At 34.9% G+C, this 27,102-nt stretch overlaps 2 protein-coding genes across 6 annotated transcripts in view; one reads left to right on the top strand and one right to left on the bottom strand.

The window, feature by feature from the left end:
• Positions 1-7,074: 7,074 nt before the first annotated feature.
• LOC124645121 (dnaJ homolog subfamily C member 22) lies at positions 7,075-14,164 on the bottom strand. The gene is made up of 6 exons (XM_047184870.1): positions 13,684-14,164; positions 11,524-11,668; positions 10,997-11,201; positions 10,566-10,709; positions 10,074-10,197; positions 7,075-9,206 (listed from the first exon to the last, which is right to left on the bottom strand). Exons 1-6 carry the CDS (start codon positions 13,942-13,944, stop codon positions 8,973-8,975), a joined length of 1,113 nt encoding a protein of 370 aa, XP_047040826.1. The 5' UTR covers positions 13,945-14,164; the 3' UTR covers positions 7,075-8,972.
• A 1,544-nt stretch (positions 14,165-15,708) lies between these two features.
• LOC124644797 (JNK-interacting protein 3) overlaps positions 15,709-27,102 on the top strand; it is a 33,957-nt gene continuing 22,563 nt past the window's right edge. For 2 of the 5 annotated variants that reach the window (XM_047184364.1, XM_047184366.1), the window contains exons 1-6: positions 15,709-16,354; positions 19,200-19,355; positions 22,241-22,385; positions 25,172-25,359; positions 26,443-26,593; positions 27,007-27,042. In XM_047184364.1, coding sequence (XP_047040320.1) covers positions 16,049-16,354; positions 19,200-19,355; positions 22,241-22,385; positions 25,172-25,359; positions 26,443-26,593; positions 27,007-27,042 — 982 coding nt within the window. In that variant the 5' untranslated portion in view covers positions 15,709-16,048. The remainder of the gene's footprint in view (positions 16,355-19,199; positions 19,356-22,240; positions 22,386-25,171; positions 25,360-26,442; positions 26,594-27,006; positions 27,043-27,102) is intronic. The other 3 variants (XM_047184365.1, XM_047184363.1, XM_047184367.1) reach the window with 2 other exon arrangements.

Here is a 27,102-nt window from a genome sequence, read left to right as displayed (position 1 = left end):
TTTTGTAAGCAAATATGTGAACCCAAATCGGTGAAATTTCAGCATTTTCTCAAACAGGAAGTTTAAGTATTATATAGTATGTATAACTACACACAATGCAAAAATATTTTAATTCCCACAGTGTTGGTGCTGCCAAAATTTTAACAATAGCACAGATTACTAAAAAGTTACTCCGTAAACAATGGGAACATTATGGGAAAACTGACAAACAGTCTAAAACTGGCAAAGCAAATATCAACAAATTCTATGTTTAACACTCTATAACTTATGTAAAACCGCTTTTCCATTGTGCAAGTTTGGCGTCACAAACTAAACACCAGCTTGCAACCTACAGGTTGGACCGTCAAACCACAGAGTAAAGATGCAATTTCTACCGTGCTAAATTCAATTTCTACTCTGTCCATTGAAAACTTTAATTATGCTTGCTTCGAAAATTTGGCTACAATCCGCTTATTTTCTGTCTCGTCATATTTCAAATACTTAACTGTTTTTTTTTAATAGTAGACTATAGAAAGATCTTCAAATTACAGCGAAGACGCACCAATATATCGTGCCTTCCGAAACACGAAAGATCTCGTTATGACAAGGTTACCCATCCATATCTTTACCGTGCATCCACGGACCGAGCGCTTAACCTTATGATCCGCTCTCCAATAAATATCTACCTACTCGTATATTGAATTGAATAAATATGAACGTTACTCGGTCAACTACAAAGGTAAGCACCTAGATATCCGTTGCGTCCACAGAAGATTAACTTTATTCATCCATGAATGCTGAAAACCAAGCGGTAACATTTGTACCTACAGTGGCTTTATTTATGACAAATATCGAAACTGTGCTGCGATAGATTTTAGCTTTGAAAATATCTATTCTATTCATGTTCAAATTGAGGGTAGTTCAAGCGTATTTAGATACAGTAGTTAGATCTTCTGTTCAGTTCTGTTACCCTAGTACTTGTGACAAACAATGATTCGATTTCAATACCATTTATTTTAGTGTAGAAAATTATTACAAGTTGGTAATGCATCTGGCTTCAATGCACTTATCATTTCCTAGTACTTGTAGTAAGTAGTTTGGGAGTCGCGTTTCAAGCGTTTACTAAGCTCAGTGGCCGATGATGTTTGTGACACAGAAAATGAATACTTACATTCATTTGTTGACTGTACTTTTTGCTTGAAATCGGGTTAAATTCTAAAACGTGTCGACTTGGGGAAAACATAAAAGTTTATAAATTTAAGTTTCACTAACTGGACACGTATCAAAATCTTAACGTGTCGAGTTGACGACATTATAAATGTTAAAATTTTGAGTTTCACCAAGTGGACACATTCGTGGTGAGTTAAGTGTGTCGAGATGACGAATGACCCGTATACTTGAACGCGCTAATCTTAGGAAATACCGGTCCAAATAAAAATAGTTTCAGTGTTAGACACAGTAATTGAACAGGCTTTGGGATATTTCCTTTCCCATCCTTTTCCTTCCTATATGGCCGCGGGATTCCAAATTCATGCCTCCACCAACGTCGAATAGAAACCTAGAACCTATGAAGTACCTACTCAGTGAACAACCAAGCGCCACAGATAAAATGCAGCAGCCACATGACCCAGGCAGCTCGGTTCCGCTGCTTTGGACCAACACATTTCAAGAAACTGTTCGGTCAGTAGGCATCTCCAGGTTTCACAAGTGGGTGGCAAAGCAAGAACAACGATCAGTATGCCAAGAACAGTTGTAGCCAACAACTGAGAAGACTACAAGATACTGTGCCTACTTCAAAAAGATAGATGTATTCATCTGAAATAAACAAATGGATTCTATTTCATGTCTGTTATGTTATTTGCCCCTATGAAAGCATATTCTTCCAACAACTTTTTATGTAATTTTACACTTATAATTCTTGTTGGGCACTGCAGTACTGTAAAGTATAATTTGCAAATAAATAACAATATTATATTATCATTATAATGTTACTATGCTACTTTGTTAAACTGCAACAATGTAAATCAATTATGATACCAATTAAAATCCACTCAAGCATGAATCTTGAAGGTTATATTTTAGAAGCACAAGCAATCATTTCTTTCAGTCATCAAATTATGAAAACTAAATTGCAACAATCACCTGTGAGCTAAATCATTACATAGTTCCCAGAGTCAGTATCTACATTGAAACTCCTTCCGTGTATCATTCTTATAAGATTTTATAACAGTTGGGTAAAAATAAAGCAGCACTGTCCCAACAAATCTTAATTAGAATTAATTAAAGTGCAAAATGCTCCATTGCTTAGTTCCATATACTTTTGATCTAAGAGTTTCATATTCACCTAAAATACTGAAATTAGGATTATGAGCTAGCATGTTTACCAAAGATTCCATCTATTGAATACCAAAAGTTTTGATCCACATTTTCCATCTAATATTGTTGCTTGATACTGTTTTCCGAACCTGAACCCGCGCCCTCATACTTGAGAGGCTGGTCCTTCACTAGGCCACCACGACTTTTTTTCGTAATGATCTAAATATCAATTAGATTTTAATTATTTCTTAAATTATTATTTACTTGTTATGAACGAAACATAATATGTTACAACTCATGGCAGCCGCACGAGAGTGATCGTTTTGTCATGGCTCTCTGGTTTATTTGAACATTTTTGACAATAGTTACATAAATGCCTATGGCTATACATACTTGTATCTAAAGCTATGTATGTACATGGATTCTTGATATAAACTGTAGTTTTAATTTTCTTTTCAAGATCAACGTCTTAGCTCGTCTTTCACACGTCCTTTCGTTCTTGTTCCAAATTCCTTTCATCCTACAATCTTTAACATTACACTCTTGTCCCTTTCACACCCAATACGTCATCCCTTTCACTCTTACTTTATCATGCTTCATTTATCATCATTTATCTATTACGTTCCTACATATTTATATTAAGTTTGCGAATGTCGTTGATAGATGGCGTTATTTATAAAATCAATTAACACTTGTACCCACAAAAAAAAAGAATTAGAGGGATTTATCCGATATATTACTTTCCGCTAAGTGTCATCAAACATATTGTCCTTAAAATAATAGGGAATAGGATACCAGATTTCATTCGGTTGTTCTAGCCGTGTGGAGAATAATATTACTGTTTTGATAATGAAGAATGAGGGTAGTAGAAGAAAAAACATTAAATCCTAAATCACGCAAGCAGAGTTTTCTGCACCCGTTTGAATATATACGAGAACTTGACACATCACAACTGGAAGAACCAAACTTGTCCTCTGGTACCAGTTTCTTTATAAAAGTTACAGAATGTGAGTCAGCCTAGAACTTAGACTGATTCTGATTCAGACTTCATCCTTACCGAGGACGGGGGTGGTTCTTTATGCCACACAGAGCAAAACTTATTAAACGCACCTTCAGCTATAAGAAACTCGTAATCGGGATTAATTTCAGTAGACTTGATTTTTTGAGAAAAACAATTTGAAACTTCAAAATATCTGAAAAATTTAAAATCGGAACTGGTCACCTAATAGTCATTTTAAAATCGCAAGTTTCTTCTGTAATCCGATCAAAACTAACTGAAATGAAAACTTTTAGTTTTTTTTTTTTTTTGTGAGCTAATATTGCACAAATATGTTAGTATTTTGCTTTTAGCGAAGCAGGGCGCTAGCTTATTATGTCAAGGTGTCGTAAATATATGGTTAATTCTAACGTATGTGTGCTCAGTTTTGATTTATTGTCGGTTCCAATATTACTTCTAATACAGAATTTTCAATTCATTTTGACTGCGTTTCGTGTACCTACTAAATAACATTCGATCATGTTTGCAGGGGCCCGATTCTCCTAATTTTACTTAAGCAACATACGATTCACGTTCGACTGCGATCCAATCCCGACTCGATTACGATTGAAACGTATGTGGCATTCCGCTATTTTTTCTTTGAAATAAACGTTTTTATCCTTTTCTGTCTTTCAATAATGAATCATTTTGTTTAACTATTTCAATATGATTGTAGAGCAAACTACCGTACAGACCAAAATCACCAAAATAGCAGACCAATCGCAAACTAATCGAATGTCGTTGGAATACGATTGGTCTTATATTAGTAGCAGAATGCCCGATATGGTTAAAACTGCTATTGCGATCATATTGCGATTCGATTTCTATTCGATTGTGACATTATTAAGTTAGGAGAATCGAGCCCCTGTTTGTTTGTTAAACAGTCAGACGTTTGAATTATTTTTGTTATTTACAAAGATTTGTTCGATTTGCTGAAGACTAACAAAGTAATTCGATCATAATACTGTCATAATCGGTCCTTATCCTAATCGATGGCAGAAGTAGTATACTTAATATTAATACAACACACATATACCAAATATGTATTATATGTACCTATATACATGTATATATATGTATATACATATGTATATATATGTATATACACATGTATATATATGTATATACCAAATAATTGATCTCTATAGTTCCTATTCATTGTTACCTCTTTCATTGTACTATTTGTGTTTTAGAATATTTTATTATTTTGATGTTTATTTTTTTTTATTTAATTTTTCTTTTTTAATTTTAATTTTTCTCTTTAATTGTTTCCTATTTAATCCGTGTTCACATTTCAAATGTTTAATTTAATTTGTAATTTAATATGTGTTGTTTAATTTAATATTGTTTAACTTTCTTTGATTTTAACTTTGAAGATGTATGCATGATGTGTTCTCCTATAACTGAAGGAGCACAAATCTTTAAATAACTTTTTATAACTATGCATGTAATGTGTATCCTTTGTTGGAGTTCTTTTTGAATAAAATATAAAATATTAATTTACCTTTCATTTTTATTATGTCCCCAAAGAGCTCCTGCGAGTAGCACATGTCATCTTGTTTTGCCATAAAAGCATACCGCAAGTGTTTGATGATAGAGGATTTATCTATACTAATATTAGAAAGAGGAAAACTTTGTTTGTTTGGTTGTAGTGGATAAACTCAAAAACTACTGGACCGATTCTAAATGTTCTTTCACCATTAGAAAGCTATATGTATTATCTGCGAGTAACATAGGCTTTAATTTATCCCGGTGCGGGCAGTAGCTCCCACGGGACGCGGGAAACCGCGGGAAAACGGCTAGTCTTCAACATATATTATTATATTCTATAATATTGCACTATTTTTGTTTTCGTCATAACTTTCGTTACTGACGTCAGATACCAATTCCAATCACGATGTCATGTATGTTGAAGAGCTTCTACGAAGCTAGATTTATTTTCAATCATTTCCAACAAAGCGAGTATTTTGTTTTTTTTTGCAAACCTGCTTTAATAGACCACTGTATCAGATGCATACAATCTTTGGATGGATTGAGATAAAATGAAATAACTGTACCTACCTATCGCAGGTAGCTTTTGGTGCAGGTACTGTCTATACTAATATTATAAAGAGGAAAACTTTGTTTGTTTGTTTGTTTGGTTGTAATGAATAGGCTCAAAAACTACTGGACAGTTTTTAAAAATTCTTTCACCATTCGAAAGCTACATTATCCACGAGTAACATAGGCTATATTTTATCCCGGTACGGGCAGTAGTTACCACGGGACGCGGGTGAAACCGCGGGAAAACGGCTAGTATTACCTATATAAAAAAAAAACCTAAACAATGACAAATAAAAATGTTACAAATATATCTATATTTATAGGTACAGTTAGTTCGGCTGTCTCAATTAATTAGGCTGGGAAACCAACAACCAAAGTTTTGACTATGAGTACTACCTATCTTTATTCTTTTTGGAGCCCTTTATGCACCACGGCCGCTAACTATTTCTAACAATCCCACCGCCCTCTCCCGGATTTTAGAAAACAAGCGACAGTTGACTTGTAGGGCCATGTCGAGTGATAGAAAAGTAAACGTAACCAAAAACCAGTTTCATTCAACTATCAATAGATGACGCCGTTTTACTATTTCGTTACCCATTCTCTGCGATTGTTTGACGCTTAAATCAAACTAACAGTACTTACTTACTGAGGACCTATTTTCGTTATGTGTGGGTAAACCTTCCCCATGGATCAAACTCAAACTCAAAAACGTTTATTTAAATTAGGCTGCAGCACAGCACTTTTCGAACGTCAAAAACAAAAGACAGCCCCCAAAACGCCCGCCCTTCACCACTTCGTATGTGTTTTTGCTGGAAAGAAGTGGCGCAACAAACTCCCCAGCAAAACATGTATGTCTGTTAGGTTGGAAGAACCAGAATTTATACAGAACAAGTCAAATCAAAATATAATTATTACATGATAACCATTATATAAAATTAAAAGAACACAAACAAACGTAGCACAAGTAGGCTAGCGCACAGATTTACACCTATAAAGACTATCATCATCTTATCATCATGATCATTATATATATTATAGTGAAAATGGTGCTTATAGAAATTCTTTCAGCAGTTTTTTTGTCTCATACATACACTTGATAGACGCACTGCCGACAGGGGACTTCGTTTTTAAATAAATGTAGGTATATTGTTAAGTGATTTTAAATGACGGCCACACATTTTAAGTGAATTGAGATTAAAGTTTTGAACCTAACCAGTTCATGCTACTCCTTATTTGATGAACTAGCCGTTCCCCGCGGTTTTACCCGCGTCCCGATGTATTTTTTGCCGCCCTGGTACATGGTGATGGTGAGCAGTAGCGTCTACACTTGGTATTGGTATAAGTTATGCTTCCCTGGTACATGGGCAGCAGTTGCATCGAAATTCCGTTAATGGTATACTTATACTCCGGTGAATCATGCTGTTCCTACCTTTGCTTTTGTGGTTCTGCGGCATTCTGTAAGTTGGTTTTTTGTCTAATCACTCCCGTCCCGGGGAAACTTTTTCCGCAGCCGGATGGTGACAAAAACTATCCTAAAACCTTCTCCCGGGTCTAAGTTACCTCCTCTCTAATTTTCAGCCAAATCGGTCAAGCCGTTTTCATGTTATGTCGTGACAACGGAAAGCGGGTTTCATTTTTAGATATATAGATAGATATAAATAAAACAAGATTAGAAATAGGCAATTAAAATAAAATAGGAATCGATTAGTAATACTTTATTTAATAATTTGACACCATACACGTAAATAAAATCTAAGAAAAAAACATTTGCATCAAAACAATAATGTACCTGGATAATAAATACAACCTTTCGATAAGTACAACACTGTGACAAAATAAAATATAAAATAAAATGCAATCGTCTTATAAACTATTTATCAAATGAAGTGGGATAAATTACTTATAACAAACACCATAAATTAAAAATAAATAGAGGTAAGTTACATTTTAAGTGACTATCATCTGCTAAAAAAATCTTAACTTTGTATGTCGTTCGATGTCGCCGCAACTACAAAATTAAAAATATAAAAAAGTTGAAGAAACTGTATAATGTGCCCTCACAAAATAACTAAAGGAAATTTTTCACTGCAGTACAATAAGTAATATACTTACTGCATATAGCTGACATATGTAGTATAAGAACACTTTTGTTTTTAACTAAACTGCTAATACAAAATAGCCAAAAATTATATTTTTTTTTTCTTAAATTTCAAGTTTTATAAAAAGTAAAATAAAATAATCCTAACTACTTTATCAAAACTAGGTTCCGACAAAGGAATGGACGGCGTCGCGTTGCGCTTATTAAAAATAAGATCTTTTTTTCACAAGAAATTGATACGAATATAATCGTATCAATTTCATTTTAATTAAATCAATATTAAGTACGAAGGCTAACAGTAGTTTATAATCTAAATAAATTTGGTGTTTTAAATGCATATAAAATAACATCAGTTCTTCAATTTAAAATACTAATATTAATTCGAGATTATATGCAGTTGACCGCACTGTTGAGCCATTATTATTTTCTACTTATTTATACATTTTTAAGATACCTACTGTAAAACAGTCGTTGAAAGTTTATACATATTCCTACCTAGTGATAAAATTGAACGTTTAAGGTGTATTAGATTAAATAGTAATTGCAGGTAAGCCGGCAAGGGTGTTTCAAACACCTTCCCTTTTTACAATTAAAAATACTCAAAAAGCGTAAGCTGAAATGGTAGCCCAGTTGGTTTATAATACCCTTTACTTATAAAGATATAAGATTTAAATAAATAATATTTTTCGGACAATGGTAGGTATATCAGGCCTTGCAATAGGCTTAATGAGATAATGTTTAAAAGTAGAAAATTGTTGAATACAGTTATTATTTTTAGTAAATACTATGCATTCTATACAATGCCGGATAATACACATTGCTTATAACATATATACTAATATAACAGAGCGACGTCACGGATAGAGCGAAGTGGAGAAGAAAAATAAGGAAAGCTGACCCCACCACCATGTGGGATGCATAGCAGGAAAGAGAGAGACTAATATAACACAGAGGACACCTTTTTTGTTTGTTTATACACTGAAGGCTCCGACACTACTGAACCGTGGGTGAAACCGCGGGAAAACTGCTTCAACTATTTTTAATATACTACTGATAGCCAATTCTAATTATAAAAACATGCAAGCCGTATCTAGTTTTTCGCCAAATAGAGCATTAAATTGTGTATTGCTATAGATTTTGTTTCCCATAATAATACTTGATATCATATATACTGTCCATTTACGATGAATCAGGTTTAAAAAGTAGATAAGTAAAGTCTATTATTGTTTGAAATTCCACTGATTAAATGCGTTAAAATTGCTTCAAAGATGGCACGTACTTCTGCGAATATTCTAGGCATCACTTCGGGAAATCCAGAATTCAATCATCAAAGAACTTTTGCTGATAATTATGAAAAGGTTTGACTCCCATATAAATTACGAAAATCACAGACCCATACGTAGACAGGATGATTAATTTCCGTAGTTTGAGTAATAATGCTCCCAAAAAGTGATCCCAAGACTCGCAGATGAGCAAGTACGGGTCACCTTTGAGTTGATCCTACAAATCTATTTTGGTAGTACTTGGTTCGGAGTTGTCTTTTTTATTGCGACGGTTTCTGCGGTGCTTGCTGTTGGACAGGATTTCGTAGGCCTGTTGGATTTCCATGAAGCGTTCTTGGGCAGCCCTGCGCTCTTTCTGGTCCTTCACTTTGTCGGGATGATGCTCTCGCGACAACTTTCTCCACGTCGACGTGATCTCTTGCTGGCTGGCGTCCCGGTCAACGCCCAGAACCTGTCATTTGTTTTATTTTTATTACTTTGAACTATTTTTGTTACAGTTCTGTACAACAAAAAGAATACTAATAATATCTATGAAAAAAGGCGTACAACACGAATGTTGATTTCGCAGATTATTGACGCAAGCACACATTCTAAAATTATGCAACAGCCTTTAATTTCAACGTATATAAAAAATTTAATGCAGCGGAAAAAAAAATTTAGCTCAGCATATTATTTTAATTAGCATTTAAACACGGAGGGAGAAAGATAGCGGAAATGCCATAATGAAGGTAGGTCTGGAATCTTCTTGTAGGTCACGGTAACGCACGTGAAAACGATCAGTTACTAAAACTAACGAGGCGTTCGGGTTTCTTGTAAAATCATGTCGCGTTATGGCATCTCCACTAGTAATTTTGTTCTCCACGTATTTAAATCTATCGTAAGAAATAAGGGAAAAATATTAAAATAATTTATAATATTACATTAAACAAACTTCAATATATATGAAAGCATAGTCAAACAATATTGGCATTTAGGAAATATATGTTACCCTCCGACTTAAAGAAGCCGCTGTCAGAGTTTCTACGGGGCACATATCCACCATATTTAGATTCCTTAGAGCAGTCTGAACAGTAAATATAAGCATTTTATGGGACAAGTAAGATCTTAACTTGAAAAAACTGAAAGCCAGCAATAAATTTATTTATTTTTATATACTTAACTGTAACACTAGCACATATTTTTACAACCCACAGCTAAAATAGACAATCGCTCTGGGGCAAATACAAATACTGTATCTATTTAAACTGGACTAGTATACACCTAAATAATATCATAGCTACCCTTAGTATACAAGTAGTATACAAGGATATAGTATTACCTTATAGGCGTTTTGCTCTCCATGTGGATCAGACAGGTCTATTATTTGCTTCCAGACCTCGTACCAACCATGGTGCTGTGCATACTGGTAAGTTTCCAGGAGACATTGTTTCACATCCAACCACCTGAACAAAAAGTTATTATTACTCCAAGTACTCAAAAGAACTAAATAAAAGACCGATCGTAAGGTTGAGCAAACATCCCGTCATGGCGAGTTCTTCAAACTTTCGGAAGCCACGACAAATTGGTGGATCCCGGCTGTCAATTATCATCTAGTGTCATCTAGTAGTTAGAGGCCAGAAAAACTGACAACCAGTCTTACCAAAGGATATGGGTTGCCCAGGTATCTGTGTTGTGAAGGTCAGATAGGCAGTTGCTCCACAAAAAACACTGGTTCTCAGTTGCTAGACAGCGGTTAGACTAGAAGCCGACCCCATTATGATTGGTAAAAGGCTAGGCATGTTTTACTAAACTTATTAAATGTTATACATACCACGGACTAGTGAAGAAATGATGCAGAGCTTCGTATATTGGCACCTCGTCACCCTCGCTGTCTGTGATCGTCCCGTGGAAGTACAGGTAGCTGCACCAGAGCCCAAGGTACAGGGCCGCACAAACTCCGAGGATAACAACACGCCTACAAAGGAAAACAATACAAAGTTAACTATATTTCATTTGAATGGGCACTTAAACAATCTCGACTATAAGTACTTTCTATTAAAACTCAGTTAAAAAAAATCAAATGCGGCTAAAAATCAATGTAAATTCAGTTATGACAATCACTTAAGCAGTTGAGTTTAATAGGTAGTTGTGTTCTTTCTACCAAGATTGTTTACCTATAGTAAAAGTCCAAACTCAAACAGAGTGTAGTTGAGCTATTTAAATCTAGAATTTATAAACATTCCATGGCTTTTGAGCACGTACTTGGCAATATGGGTCTTCTTCTTAGGAGTTCGCCTCCATTCCTTGGAGTAGGAGTCGAAGGCGCAGGCTGAGGCAAGTAGCATGACGGTAAACCAGAGACTATCGTCGTACACGTAATAACGAACCGGGTAGCCGAGGTAAGCGCCAATGAGTGGCCACTTCAGAGAGCCCTGTTCACGTCCAATGTTGCCCACTGTCCATACACCTGTTTGCGGGGAACAAATTAAACAAAACGAGCGGTAACTTAATGTCTAATTTTTACATTATTTTGATTTTGCAACGTGAAACATTGCTAGACAGCTTTTGATCATTCTTCTTACAATCATTTGTCATCATCACTGATGCAGTATATAGCACATGGAAAATTGAATTCTTGTTTTTTACAATAAATAAGCCTCATTGCAATCATAAGCAACCCACTGACCCAGATTAACTGGTCAAAAAGGCATTTAAAGTAAATTGCTGATATTAAAGAACTCAGTCTGATGCAAATGTTTGAATAACAGAGCTATTTAACGTGTACTTACCCAGCGCAACTGACAACGGTATCAAGAGGTTAAGATACTTGAGATTCATGCCCCAGAAGTCAGGTGGTATAGCAAACATTGTCATTTGTCCCCAGGAATAGCCGACCATCAGCATACCCGTGAACCGATTCATGGAGAATGGCGGCTGAACAAAAAACATCCATATTATAAACCTTTGTAACAACAAGGGTGGAAGTCACACAACATGCTTCTTCTAGTTTAGATGAAGTTTAGCTATTTTATGGAATTCAAGTCATTACAGTCCCACAGATGAATAAACTTATATGATACTTCTTGTTCCATGCTTCGGACTTGCATTTGTTTTTTTTATAGACTTAAGTTGACACTCTGTGATAACTAAGTGAAATAGATAACAAAATATTTGTGCATTTTTGGTCTTGAAGTATATCATTTACTAAACAACTTACCAGCCAACCAAGTCATCAAGATATACCTATTCAATGAATAATTTTGTTATATCCAACAATTGATATTGAAAGGAAATAAAACCAATTAGTATTAAGTGCTAATTAGTATTATATAATTTCGAAAATAAATATTTTGAGAAGTTATAGACCTATAGTTCGGCCATTCAGAGAATGCGTTCCTGACACGTCGCGATTGAACTGACGACGTAACTTTGCAATGGCGTTGCAGTTACGATAAAAATATTTTTGCTGGTTGTTTACCGTTTTAACAATTGAGGAGCATTAAAACAACATTATTATATCAATAATCAATGAATGTTATTACGTCGTCAGTTCAATCGCGACGTGTCAGGAACGCATTCTCTGAATGGCCGAACTATAATAGGTATGTACAGACGATAGTAATGGGGCAAGGTATATACATATATAGCCAGTCCGCTTACCATGTTAGTCACATAATGTAAGAAAGAATTCTCCTTTTATACTCCCAAGTGAAAATGTGAAGCAGAAAGGATATATTATAGTCAAAGTGCATTATAATCAAAGTCTCTGTTTAATAACTATACTGTCTTCTGTGTATATTGGTGCATAGTTTTAGTTGAACATCACTAGAATTGGAATACATCCTAAAAGTTAAATCATTTAATAGAGCATATTACATCAACAAAGTAAAACAGTTATTTTATAGTGCAGTGAAATGATGCAATTGTTACAGTAAAACCTTGATAAATTGATTATCTTGCAATTTTAATGAAACCATGCTGATTAGTTTTATGTTTGAGACTAAATATTTAGAATTATTCACGCTGAATTACATTTATAACACACTTACCTCCCCACTGAGAGACATTTAATGATTATTTAAAGTCACTCCTTAGTCACGGAATGTCATACAAATCCTTCACTAAGAATGGCTTAAGTAACCATTAAATGTCTCTGAGTGGGGAGGTTACTCTTTCCAAATGGTGTTAATTTTGAACTTATGATTTCATTTCTAATTGTATCCACAGAACTAAAACACGATTACAAGACAAAAAGCTTTGAAATTGATTATACTTTTATGATTATATTCTTTGTTTAATGATTAGAGACAAATACTTGCCATTTTCAACATAGGCAAGAAAGAAAAAGATGATGATGTTTTTTTAAAAGTGCTAAATGTTAATTTATTTAGGTCATGAATTTTGTCAAAGAAATAGGGAGTTTATAGAATTATTTATATGAAATGTGCGAGTGTCAGCGCTAAAGCGAAGCATGAGATGTTTTAATATTTAAATAAAAGTTAATCCAAGACCATACATATACATACTTACAGAATGAACCAAGTAGTTCGCCCAAAGGTCAGCAATTCAAGTCTTTAAATAGAATACAACCAGAGTAATTAGAAAAATTAAAAAAATAGACATCATCCCGAAAATATATTAATATACAACTCTATATCCTAACTTAGTATGTAATTATTTTAAGAAAAGAAAGCCAACAACCAAATTAATATTAAGTAGAAAATAATAATATAGCAGGAACAGTCTCTGCAATATCTGTTTGAAGTAGTTTTGACAGGTCAAATAGCAAATGTTTGCTGTCCTAGTTTAAAACACAACAGCAGTACGTATTTAGAATTTCCACATTTTAGTAAAAAAAGGTCTCATATAGTTGAACAATAGTAATAACCCCACCCACAGCTTAGTTACAATACACCACATAGTCTGACTTAAAATAGAAAGTTGCTTACCTTCTTGTTCTGGATCATTCTGTGGGCGAGCTCCTCCATATGCTTAGGGTCTTCGTTAGCATCTCTTACATACCTAGGGATACGAAATATTTCTCCCAGCCAGCCGACGAAAAACCCTCCCAGAGTTGTCCACCATACAAAGGCGTGCCTATCCCGTCGCAGGTAGAAATGATGACCCCCAAATATACCGGTGCACAACCAGAACAGGTAGGCCCATATTACGGACTTTTTACTCGACATATTAGGCGCTTTTGAAGCCATGGCTAATGAAAACCCTTAAACTGTGTCAATCAATACTGTCGCCGGACGAACATGTAATGAGGAATTATTTTTATTACTTGCGTGGTTAATCAATACAAAATGAAAGTTTTGTTAAGTTTTCATAACGCGTGTAGAAATGCAAACAGTACGGTAACTGTAAAATTAACACAGCTTGATATTCTACCATTAACGACGCGATTTGAGATTCCCGATTGTCGACATGACGTGGGTCGAAGTAAACGAATGACACCTGTCAAGTGTCAATGTCACTAGCCAAAATACTCTATGCTCTCTGGTATGCGTTCCAGAGCCGATCAATGTGTGCACGTATATCATGATATTTATATATTTTTTCCAATAACATTTTTCATTTAATTAATATTACCTTAAAATTCTAGTAGCGTTATGGCTATGATAACCCATTTTGTAGAGAATTATCATCAGCACGAATAAAATAAACCAAAACACTGTTGAGGATACATAGAAGGTTGTTAGACGTCTGACGTTGAGGTTTCAAAACATAGAGTAATTTTCAAAAAGTCATATTGCTGTTATGCATCTGGCCCAATGATCTGGCCTGGCAAGTCCTCTCAGCGTCCAATCGCGTTGTATTGATTTCAGATGTTTTTGATACATTGCAAGCCAAAAAAAAATATCGGTGGAAAAATAAAATATATATTCGTTTTTGTTTCTACTCGGATATCAACTAATTACTGTATAGGAAAGATGCAATACTATATTCATTTAATTATTGACCTAAGCGTACCTAAGCTACCAAGCGTCAGCTTCTATAAATTTATTGAAGATCTTAACATAATACAATAAGAGCATATTTTGGGGTTTTAATCTCAGTAGTAACTCACGTAGTTGGAGAATAGAACAATTCAGTACAAACTATAGCTGCAATATTCAGCACTTGTTTAACCAGAAGTTACTTGATTTCAGATTGCCATGTTTCGTAGACTAACTTATTAGGTGGTTCAGTACATGCCCCTTATTTTTGAAAGAATTCTTTGCAATGGCTGACTATGCATGAATGGATCATTGAATGAATAAAAATAGGCAGCTGTGTTCCTGAGAAGATTGTTAATTGCCACCTCTTCTCTCCAGCCATAATACTAAGAGGTGTTTTAAGGGCACAGTCAAAAGAGAAAAGTAAAGTCTCTTTATGTCTTTTAGTCATTTTGGTTTATAATTTATTACATAAGTAAGTAAACTAGGTCGTTGAATTGTATCAGCCAACGACCCTAACCAATTAATGCATAAGAAATAACATTATTCAGCAACCAGTACAACTAGGTAGTAGGTAATAATTCAGTTCGCGAAATAATTTGTTGCTGTCGGTGTTGTAGTAGTTACACAATCCTAGTTAGTGCGTAATACGAATCAACGCAACTTATCAGGTACGTGTTTTTTTAATACTCCGTAATTCCTATGGTTTTTAAAAAATAGAATAAATTCCATAAATCTAATTGTATATGTAACGTCAAGAATTTAATGCTGTCGCCTTTACTAAAGAAATTTAGAGTTTCTGTATTTTTCATGTAAATATTAAACAGGAAGGACTATAAACTTTGTGTTTTACTTCCTGTTCGAATAGGCAAAAACATATTTCTTCGTAATGTTACGCTTTGATTTAACTCCGTCTATGATACAGTCAGTCAGTGACACTATTTTGAATAGGTCCCTTCCAGTCACACATCCGGAAACGATGTAGGGCTACCAAACTACGAACAGTTGATATCATCGACAACATCCATCGCCAACTTTTTTTTTTCTCCAGTCACCAAAAAGACCTCAATCAGACAAGACATGGTGTGATTAAAAATCTATTTTCTCTTCCTACGTATTTACGCAGTCTAAAGACTGTAGAACTTTAGTGTCCTTATTTGTTTATAGAAAAGAAGTACAATGTAATACGTGTGTTTGTAATGTAAAATATTGGCCTTATGGAGCAATTTTCTAAAGTCACTGATCGATCGCGTCATCAAATAATATTATCCACTACATAATCATGTTTGAAGAAATTCTTAATTAGAAGCTCTTGCGTAGAGGCAGATAAAGTGTTTTTGTTCTTCTTAACTTACTACAATTTGTTTCCAAAATGTACGAGGATTCTTCGGAGACGATATATGGGACCCATGAAGACTCCCACGTTGTGATGTCGGAGAAGGTCCAGTCTCTGGCAGGAAGCATATACCAGGAGTTCGAACGTATGATAGCGCGGTACGACGAGGATGTAGTGAAGACGCTAATGCCGCTGCTGGTGAACGTGCTCGAGTGCTTGGACTCCGCCTACCAGACGAACCAGGAACACGAAGTGGAGCTGGAGCTGCTGCGAGAAGACAATGAGCAGCTGGTCACGCAATACGAGCGCGAGAAGGCGGCGAGGAAGCACGCAGAGCAGAAGGTGAGTCAACAAAACAATTCCTAAAGAAGGGGCCTTGACTGTCTTCCTTTGTTTTGCATCACAAGGCTGTCTTAGAACGTATTAGTAGTTTACTTAACTCAGTATTAAATGCACGCATATTTTCGTATTTTACTTTGTTAGTATAGTTGAGAGTTGCTCAAGACTAGTGCTTGATATTGGTGGAATGTGCCATCCATTCTGTTATCTGCATCCCAAGGTAAACAAGATGAAGTGGTGTTGAGCTTGCACAATATACAAGTAGGCATCTGGTAATTATATCAAGCTTCATAATGAGTTCAACTAGAGGGCTGACTTATTTATTGATGAAAAATTTATTGTAGTGTTCTTTGAAACAATAATGACTTTCAAGCTATGTAAATAATCTGTTTATTTATGATTTATAATTACTTTATTATGTTCTATATTAATACACACAGAAATGCTTAGACTTCAAAAAAAATACCTAAATGAGAAAGAAGATAATTTGAAGCCTGAGCTAACTTTTTCAAGAAACATTGGTTCAAATGTGTTTTATAGCTGGAGATTGTAGAACTTTGTGAATGAAAACCAAAATCATCATTTGTAGCTGAACTATTGCAATATTTATGGGTATCTGTCAAGTTTTTACAAAAAATATTGAAGGTTTTTTCATACTTAGTGATCAAAACTTTATTCAAACTGCAAGAAGTGCAGGCATTGACATAATAATAAAATATAGTACAAAGATGACATTGGACAGATTACAATATTCATGGGTAGCATCACTTTGTATTATTAGTACAATATAGAATATTCTGAACAATTCAGCTTAACAAAAGTCTAACCTATCTCTATTGTTACATGAAACACATTTAGATTTAAAAGCCAACATATGTATTGGTAACCTTGAACGATATATGATCTTAGTTGCTGCAATAAAAATAGAAACTTAATACATTGAGAATATTTTTTACACAATAACATTTATATACAAAGATTTTTTTCAGTGTGATGTTTTTTTGTCTTTCCTTTAAACTTGCAGTGCTTCCCCTCTTTGTACTTATGAGTTCAGCAGTGTGCTGATGTTGTAAAAAGCCCATACCTAATTTCTTACATCTGTGCAGATGTAAGAAATAATTAAATTATTGACAATAATTATGTTTACTTTTTTTGCTTTTTGTTTACAGTCACTTTTAATGATGGTTCGGCTTTAGTTCTTTTTTTATATCATGTTCCTTCAGGAGCTCAACATGTATATCTGACAATAATAGACATGACAAAGTCAATATATTTTCCAATTATTTAACAAGTTGTCTATTCTTCATCATGATCATCATTACCAAAGGTCTCGTCTTTTTATATGCTTTAACCGAGACGGTGATAATGTGTTTTCATTATGATGTTAGCAAGTTTTTTTACACACGAAATACATAAAGGTAATGTACAAAGGCACGCTTAATCACCAGAGTTACTCTATCTTCTGCTCATTCTAGGGCAGGAGTCTAAATTAATTAACATCAGTATGTGTCATAAATATGTATATGTTATATCATACAAACGTAGGAATATTTTACTTTTTCTATAGTCCTCAGATTTGTACGAACTATTATTATTTATCAGTGCTTTTGTAGTAAAGGAAATAAAGCATTATTTAAAATTCAATTTATAATATGTAGTGCTTGATTTTCCTGTGAATGACATACTAACTAAAATTAAACATATGGGCTTCATATCCTACCAATATTGCAAACATTGCCTTCCATGTATTTACTGACTGATTTCAATCCCTTGGATATATTAAAAAAAGGATGCACCTTTGTTTCTATTATTTCAATTAGTTGTACGTTACTTGCAACTTAACTAATTTTACGGAAACGAAAAGATTTAATATGGCCCCCACAGGGCACTAACGTCCCCACAGACAGACATTTAATGGTTACTTAAGCCATTCCTTAGTGAAGGATTTGTAGGAGTGACTTAAGTAATCATTAAATGTCTCTGAGTGGGAAGGTAAGAAGAACGGCGGGAACTACATGTTTTTGAATACATGTTGTTAAATAATGATAAAATTATCTAATTTACATAGTGACTCATAACTCTCACAAAAAACAATGGTTATGATGTCATCTGCCACAATAAGGAGAAATGTAATATGTAGTTGCCTATTAGGTAACTTACATATACAAAGATAATGTTCCTAAGTTTAAATTATGTCAACGCATCAAATAATTGTAGGAGTTTATTGCAGATAGGTTTTAGTTAGTGCAGATAATCTTTTGAATCACAACTTGCAATTGAGCTTTTTAACAAAATAACAAGATTTTGTAATTATGTACTAATGAAATGTTATTGAAATCAGTTGCATGCTCCGGGAGCAGTTTGGTTATGCGGAAATTGGTCTTAATTAATTTATTTGTGCGATTTTAGCTCACATCTTTCGAAATGAATCATATAATTACACCTTCATTCAAACAATATCTAGAATATTAACTTCAAAGTTATTTGGCATTTACTTGAATGTAGAAACCTGTGCAATAAAATGTTGGTTTCTTAACTTTGAATTCTTTGTAACTTTGTAATGTCAAGATATTTTAGCCTGCTACTGGAATACTTAATAATGTTGGTTACATTTTTGGATTTCAAAGTGAAACTTGTTTGTGCAAGTTAACCACTACTGCAATTTTTTGTAAAATTATATTTTGTATGTTTATTAAAATTTGCTGTATTATACCGGTAATAATTGATGGTTATTTGAGTTTTATATCCACAGCAATAGCTGTATGTATAAAACTGTATGATTATACTAAATCTATAACCGTGTGTCTTTAAACATTGATCTGGTTTTAACCGGTACTTTTGTCAACAGTTGCTCGAGGCGGAAGATCACTTCGAAGGCGAGAGGAAAGAACTAACAGGTAGACTGGAGGCCCTAGACAGCATTGTCAGAATGCTGGAACTCAAGCATAAGAACTCTTTGGATCACGCCAGCAGGCTGGAAGAACGGGAAAATGAATTGAAAAAGGTAAGTTAGTAGGCATAAATGTACTACTGCATTGAAAGGGAGGTAAAGAATAACAATGCACAATGATGTTAGCATAGCTGAACTGACAGGACCAGTGTTAGCCAGTGGTATTTGAAGGAATTACTGTTTACTTGCACTGCAGAGACCAAAAACTTTTTGTGTTTATAAATCTGACACTCTTCTACTACTGTGTTTCACTTAGATGCGAGAGAGAATCATTATTGTCATTATATTCATAAGACAATTAAAAAAAATGGACTGTCAAAAATTGTATTGTAATGTTATAATCAAAGCATGACAATACCAAGGTCTTACGTCGGTATGGCTTACTTCCAACGATGATAACGCTATACATATAGATAATGACTCAAAATTATGATTGTAATTGGTGATACCTTCAAGGTAGAGGTAGCGAATAATCAAGACAAGGATGTATGCATTGTTGGACATACTGCAAGACTGTATTCAGTAACCACAGCAAGTTAAAAGTTTATTTCTATACTGCTTTCGCGTTCTGACGATTTCCCCGTTAGTTTTAATTTTTCCCTGCGACGCATCTGTTTTAGATTAATAAAATATAAACCAAGAAAAAAATATATTATAAAGAAAAATACGTTGGTTGTTGATTCCTTGGACTGCAGAGAATTTTGCCTCAATCGTCGATCTCTTAGACAGAACTGATAATATTCAGTTATCTAGTTACATCAACAGACAATATTTTAAGGTACATAAATGCATTTTTCTTCAAAGTTATTTTAGTAATTTTGTTCCCTTAGCTGTCTACGAGCAGTGTATATCTTACAAATTCACGAGGCTGCACATAGAATATCGCGTTGTCTGTGCCAATATGTACTTGTTACGCTGACTTGACGACCGCCACGAACATTGCATTGTTATAATAAGGTACAATATGCGGTACAGCACACAAAACCTTAAACGTTAAAAAACTGGAGCTTGATTTCCGCTCTTTAAATCGACTGTCTATGATAGAGCCTATATCATAGACAATCTATCATAGAGGATTGTTGATTTATTTTTATTTATTAAAGAAGTTGCGACGCTTAGTTTAGATTTTTATTCGATTATTAAAAATTAATTGAACGAAGTTTTAAAACAGTGATCTCACAATAATAGCCATTCATCATGGTTGTTGGTCTAGAACTAGAGTATTTGTCCTTAGATGTTTAATTCCGCTACCATCTTTGTTCACATTAACCAAGGAAGTTAGCAATTTGATCGACGGTTGTTTCTTGGTCTGACTGCTTACGGAGTTTCTTCATCAAAGGTAAAAGTCAAAGTAATGTCTAAAGTAAAAGTAACGGTCAAATTCGTTTTTTCAAGGCTAAAGTGACAGCAAAACTAATGGAAAAAATTAATTTGACCGTTACTTTTACTTTAGACGTTACTTTGACTTTTACTTTGGCTTTTACTTTTGATGAAGAAACTGGCTGTAAGAATGGCTTTACCTGCATACGGTACTGAGGTTCGTCAGATGTCATGACGAATAGACATTCTAGGTATTCACAAGGATTGTGCAGTAAACTGTCCCCCAAATTGAAAAGCGCGATGAATATAAAAAAATAGTTAAAATTTCTTTTGTTTTGGAGATCAACGGAGTTTTGATAGTTTTATTCAGTTCGGTTAGTCTCTGGTTGATATTTGTTCTCTCTCATTTTCTGTCGTTCATTGGTCTTCATTGTTATAATTTGGTAAAGTGGGAATTTGTAAGTGTGCTTAAGACAATTATACATATTGTAAGTACACCATTATTGATAGGACGGGAAACTACGGAACCCTACACTGAGCATTGCTCGACACGCTCTTGGCCGATTTTTTATGTATGTTTTTGGTGGAATATTTATTTCCATGACTGCCAATCGATTGACACATGAAACTTCGACACATTTTATGAGATAGAGGGAAAAAGTAATACGTTGGCAAACAATTTAATCCTCTTGTGCTAATCCAATAACGATTACTACCATTTTTTTATCGTAGGAATAGTACAGGTTACTTGAAAACCAGGTCACATTTCAGAGGGTACTTGCCCTATTTCACAAATGATATTTTAATGAGGTTCAAGTTATGTACGCTTTCAATTAAAATTTTAAAGGACTTTCCTCATAAGCATTTGAATCTCAGATAATTGTCACCTTCTTTATCTAACGCAAAAGTTTATCTACTACTACGTACTAGAAGAAATTGTCTCCGTAATTTAAATCTGTATGAAATCGAATTGAAAAGAAATCGTATTACTTAATTGACCCCTCGAACCAATGTAACAAGATATGATAAGATGCTATTTAGCTCGATACCATATGTTGTTCTATTCAATTGGCTCGTCAAAAGGCAAATTGAATTGTATCAATAGTTCACAATGTGGTTACGGTCGATATTGGTATTATGGAACAATTCGCACGTTAATTTATTATAACCTTATGAAAGAACGATCACTTCAGAATGTGGCTCACTTTAATTTTAGGAGATAAATTATAATTGATTTGGACCAGTTTGAAAGCTATGTCAAGCAGTATAGTGTCTTATGTACTTTAGAGTTAAATTTTTTACTTAGGTATTGAGCAAATGATAATGATTATGGCTGACTGTTCTGAGGCGAGCGTTACTTCAGAGATATTTAATGTTATTTTTATCAAGGTACACTTAGCATATAAGATTAACTTAGATTAACATATTATAAGCATTAAGTAGGAAATTAGAAGTCTCATTGCAATCTAATAATTTACTCGTGTGATTCGAAAGAACACGCATGACAACGAACGTCCTCTCGCATACATCTCATCTATTTAAATCTCTCGACTTCAAAAACTAAAGAGCCTCGTAAAATATTCGTTTCTAGTCTCACGAGTTCATGTAATTGTCCGCAGGAATATTCGAAGCTTCACGAGCGCTACAATGAACTGTTCAAGACCCATGTGGACTACATGGAACGAACCAAACTCCTGATGAGCACAGCCAGCGACCGGGGAGAGGTCCGCGGAAGACTTGGCCTCAACCCTATGAGATCTAGTGGTGAGTTACCTTTTTGAGATAAGGGTGCATCTTAACGGTGCAAGTAGCTTGCGCATGTTGAGGCACATGCGCAAGTTACATGCACTTTAAAAACGTGCTGGTCTAACGACTCGCGCATATACCAAAGCAAAAAACCCACCCGCGTGCTCTTGTCCCTTGCGCATGTTAACTTGTTCCAGCTACATGCACCGTGTAGACACACCCTAAGTCTACGATAGAACTCCAACACTTACCCGCTTTACGCTGTGAAGGCTCTAAGCGTTGTAAACTTTGACAGTTTGTCTTTGATTCTACTAAAGTTACCAAACTTAGTACCAATAAGTGTGAATGTAAGCATTTAACACCTAGATCGAATTATGAAACTTTTTAACTTATTTGCATTCGATAAATAAATACATAAATTCAAGAATAGATTTTTGCCATTTATTATATTCTTTTACATGTTACTGAATGATCTACTTACTAGATTACCCTCTCCCGCATTCCACACATCGCACAGATCTATCCGGGAAAGCGATTGGTCAATTAGGTTTAAATATCGAGCGTTCATCGTGGCATCTGTCTGCACTTTCCATTAGTACGAATGTGTATTTACGATCCACAGACATATTCAACGTGCTAGCTTGTTAGCCCTAATGGTTTTATATCGGAATACGTTGAATTTATAATGTACTATCGCTCAATGAAAGCCTTGAAGTCTTAATTTTATTTTCTACTTTAACAGTCAATATTGGTTCTGAAGTAGGTTTTAAAGTAAGTTTTTATTTTTGATTTTGTTTGTTAAGTAAGCATTTCATCACAAATACAATTATTTTAACTCCGAATGTATCTATTTAGCAACCTGATATTATCTCAACAAATTACACAATGTTGTTACTGAAACCTTAGTAGTGCTCGTCACTGAAACAAACATTAGAACTGATTTCAAATTTTTTGTGAGAATCTTCCGCCTCGAACATGGAGCCACGCCATGAAAAAGAAAAAGAAAATAGGTTAAAAAATCTTAGCATTCAGTAGTGTCACTTCACTGACGGTTCAATATAAATTCTAATTAGACTTCTATCCGTTCCACGGTTTCCAGAACTGGCTTCACAAAACGGAAAGGTCAGCGTTAGAATTAAACCGTACTGTGGTTTGAATGCAGATTTAATTTAGACTGAAAACTAGTCCAGGTCAATGGTTGTAAATGCACGAGCCCCATTTACATAAAAGTATTGATCGGCTCATTATTGATGCACGTAGATATTGTATTGGTCTCTATATCTCTATATCTGCTAGATACCAAAAAACCAAGGGGTATATGCTTGCCCGGGTAACTAGGTTGAGGAGGTCAGATAGAGCAGTCGCTCCTTGTAAAACGCTGGTACTCAGCTACATCCGGTTAGACTGGAAGCCGACCCCAATATAGTTAGGAAAAGGCTCGGAAGAAGAAGAAGATATCTGCTAGATATCGTTTGAAAAAGTATGAAACTGCGGTTTTAATTACACTGAAACCGAATGTAATGTAGAATTTAGTATAGCTGTGATAAGTGAAAATGCTTTTGTATCAAGGTTCTGGATCTCAAGTATTTCAGTAATATTGATTTGTTCTAGTATTTAATATAAATAAAATGTTCGTGTAACTGGCAGGCAATTAGCTACGTGGTTACCTACCGCGGCTTAACATTTATTAACGTAGGCCAGTTGCATCATGTGTCTCGTCTGATGTTTTCATATAAACGTCAGTAAAATGACGACATATAGTAATTCAATTTATTACAGGAGAAAATAATCACAAATGATGAAAACTATTTTCGTAAGAGCGACTGCCACGTGGCATATGTGTTTCATTATGTGAAGCCCGACATTATGCCCAATGTCACGCCTTTTATATGAAGAGCTATATTAGGTTTAGGATAAGTAGGTGTAAGAGTATTCTACACAATCGCTATCGTTTTCCATTTTTTTTTTGTAACACTGGATAATAAACGCATTTCTTTCAACACACTAGCTCATAAAATATCTCACAACGCAACACTCGAATACTGGCATTAATGAAGTCTGTTTAAAAATACTGAATAGGCCGAATTCCGACAAATTAATATTCGTACGATCTCTTTATTAAGCGTGAGTTTATACAAAACTATAACTTTGCAAGATTTATTTTTCTTGGGGTTCTTGGACGTTCTGTATATTAAAACTACCCAAGATAGACGTTTAGTAATTCAATAACCGTGAGAGTTTCTTAAATATACTAACATGCCCCAAGTCGTCTTAGTAGTTTTTGCTCTCAGAATATTAGAACTCGTATTAAACCTTACAATTTTTTACCATAGTTGAACGGCCACCGATGTTTTGGCCGCAAAAAATGTTAATGAGCAATTGATTTAGGTGTTTGTTGGACTATATGTAACTATTAAGTGGACCAGTCGCCCTTGAATATCTGTTGTAATACGGAATGTGGACCTGTCGTCACTCCCATAGCTTTTATGTCTATAAAATCACTGAAATATCTTCTTTGGTAATGACATAATTTTAATATGCATTATGTAACTCGAACAAAATACGTCAGAAATAAAGCTTTTCTCATACTTACACATGTTTATGCAAATAAGTGGGTATGGTTTTTAACCTTTATAAAAGGTTGCGCAATACTGCACAATTTTATTCTGACCAAATTACTGATGAATTAAATACTATGTCGGGATCGATGTTAGCCTCAGCTAAAACTTATTTTTCTACATGTTTTTTTTTTAAGGTTGTGTATTGTTTCAATTTGTAATATGATGTTGAAAATCTCGCTCCAGGCCCTATATCGTTTGGCTTCGCATCGTTGGAGAGCTCTATGCACAATGTGGAGCAAACAGAGAGCATGCCTGGCAGCCCCGTCAGCCTGTCTTCGTCTCCGCCGTCACCGCCGACCGGCTCGGACTTGGCAGCCGTGAGGACCGTGGAGTGCGCGCACCAGACTGACCCAATCACGCAACAGAGTCAGGTACGAGTAAGCTTACCTTTACCATTTTGTGTTATCAATTTTATGAAAAAGCTCATCGGAGATCGGATGCATAGAATGGTGGAGGTTTTTAACAGTAACAATTTTCATAAAGTGACTGCGTGATTACTCATAACACTGGCTTTAGTAATGTAGTTCTTGACCAATCTTAACAGATTAACATTTTGAAACGAATATGTCGTAACAGATCTTTGCTTACAACAAAGATAACCTTGTTGAGTTGTAAATAAACACGGTATATATTTTGCGCGATCGAATTTATTACAACTAAGTACCTACACTACATATTTACAAAACTAATTAGTGGCTACTTTATAATAATCGCCAACACCAGGGAACACATGAGAATCTTCCAATAGAGTTTCACATTGATGGCAGAGTTGCAGCCGTCTACATTACATTCGCAGACGTATGAATAGTGTACGTTATTAAATTTTGACTGCATGCAGTTGAGCGGTTCGGTGTACACGTACGCACATTCTCTTATTATAATCACTTCTTGGGCAGGCGTAAAGTGATTTATCTGAGACAGTGTCCGACACACTGGCTTGCCTTTAGAACCTTCATCGCAGTCCTTCAAATAAGCCTTGTTCAAGTTATAACCAAAACATCCACGGTTGTTTGTGGACGAGCACTGATAACATTTTATGCACGCCACTTCGGAAATCATGGAAAGCAGTATAATCAGTAGTTTAATTGCACTTGAAAAACATTTCATTTTATATTATAAAAATTACTTTGACAGCACTTTGATTGTCTTGAGCGTTGACGTTTCCAAATTCAAAACGTGTAAACGGCCAGTACATTTATTTGAAGTTTTGAACGAGGCTGAATTATTATTTTGGTGGGATTGGCAGACACATAAATCAGTTTCGTGATCGTAATGACTTCAACACGTATTCAGTTGATATTGCAGTATTAATTAATGGCTTCGTAAGTCAGTGATCACGTAGTGAACTGAACCGCATTTTATACGCTTTGTGTTAAGATATTTTATGTATGTATAAATGTGCTGCTATTAATTAACTTAGCTATCACTTTAATCGCTGTTATCTGTTTTTTAAGGCAACATCGCCAGTGGCGCCCCCTAACGCTCCCAACACTGGGAAATCGCAGACAAAGAGCGAAAAACGAAGCGGCAACACGTTGTATCAAGAGCTGGCATTCCAGGATGTTGACCCGGGCATTGCTGAAGGCGAAGATGCCGACATCACAGGTAACTGCAACTAAACAACTACGCAATCATACTTAGATCCTTAAATGGCATTGTTATTCTAACCTGATATAAGACACACAAGCTATTCTTTTTGAAGGATCTTATTTCTGCAAATACTAAGCAGTACAAAGATACTTTATTTGTATAAACATGGGTGTAGTATTATTTTAATAACATACTCGTAACCTGATAATATGCCGCCCAAGGAAGGGGTAGCTAGTTACGGAAATCTAGATTTTGGAGGTTCGAAAGGTGAACCGAAACTTTTTTATACACTTTCGTCTTTTTACTTGAAGCCTATTTAAAGGCAGCTAAGAAATGACTCAATCAGTTGATGATTTGTCTGTGGGCATGTCACTTAGTTACTATGTGTTGATTGTTTAAATGTGTTAACCATGAGCTTTCTCTAACAGGCAGTTGGGTTCATCCCGGAGAGTATGCATCTTCTGGTAAGTGCTACTGCTTTGCAACTTATCGTTGTATACTAATAGACTCGTTTCGACAAACTT

Source organism: Helicoverpa zea, chromosome 31 (genome assembly GCF_022581195.2).
Source record: "Helicoverpa zea isolate HzStark_Cry1AcR chromosome 31, ilHelZeax1.1, whole genome shotgun sequence".
NCBI lineage: Eukaryota > Metazoa > Arthropoda > Insecta > Lepidoptera > Noctuidae > Helicoverpa > Helicoverpa zea.
The sequence above is the reverse complement of the archived record's forward strand: the minus strand, read 5'-3'. Positions and strand labels throughout refer to the sequence as shown.

What these genes read in the sequence shown, in the direction of transcription:
- LOC124645121 (XM_047184870.1), bottom strand. Translation starts at nt 13,944, where the DNA reads ATGGCTTCAAAAGCGCCTAATATGTCGAGTAAAAAGTCCGTAATATGG. An exon ending in CATTTCTTCACTAGTCCGTG is followed by an intron (nt 10,198 to 10,565) that starts GTATGTATAACA and finishes CTTTTTGTTCAG; the next exon opens with GTGGTTGGATGTGAAACAAT. An exon ending in GAGAGCAAAACGCCTATAAG is followed by an intron (nt 9,207 to 10,073) that starts GTAATACTATAT and finishes AACAAATGACAG; the next exon opens with GTTCTGGGCGTTGACCGGGA.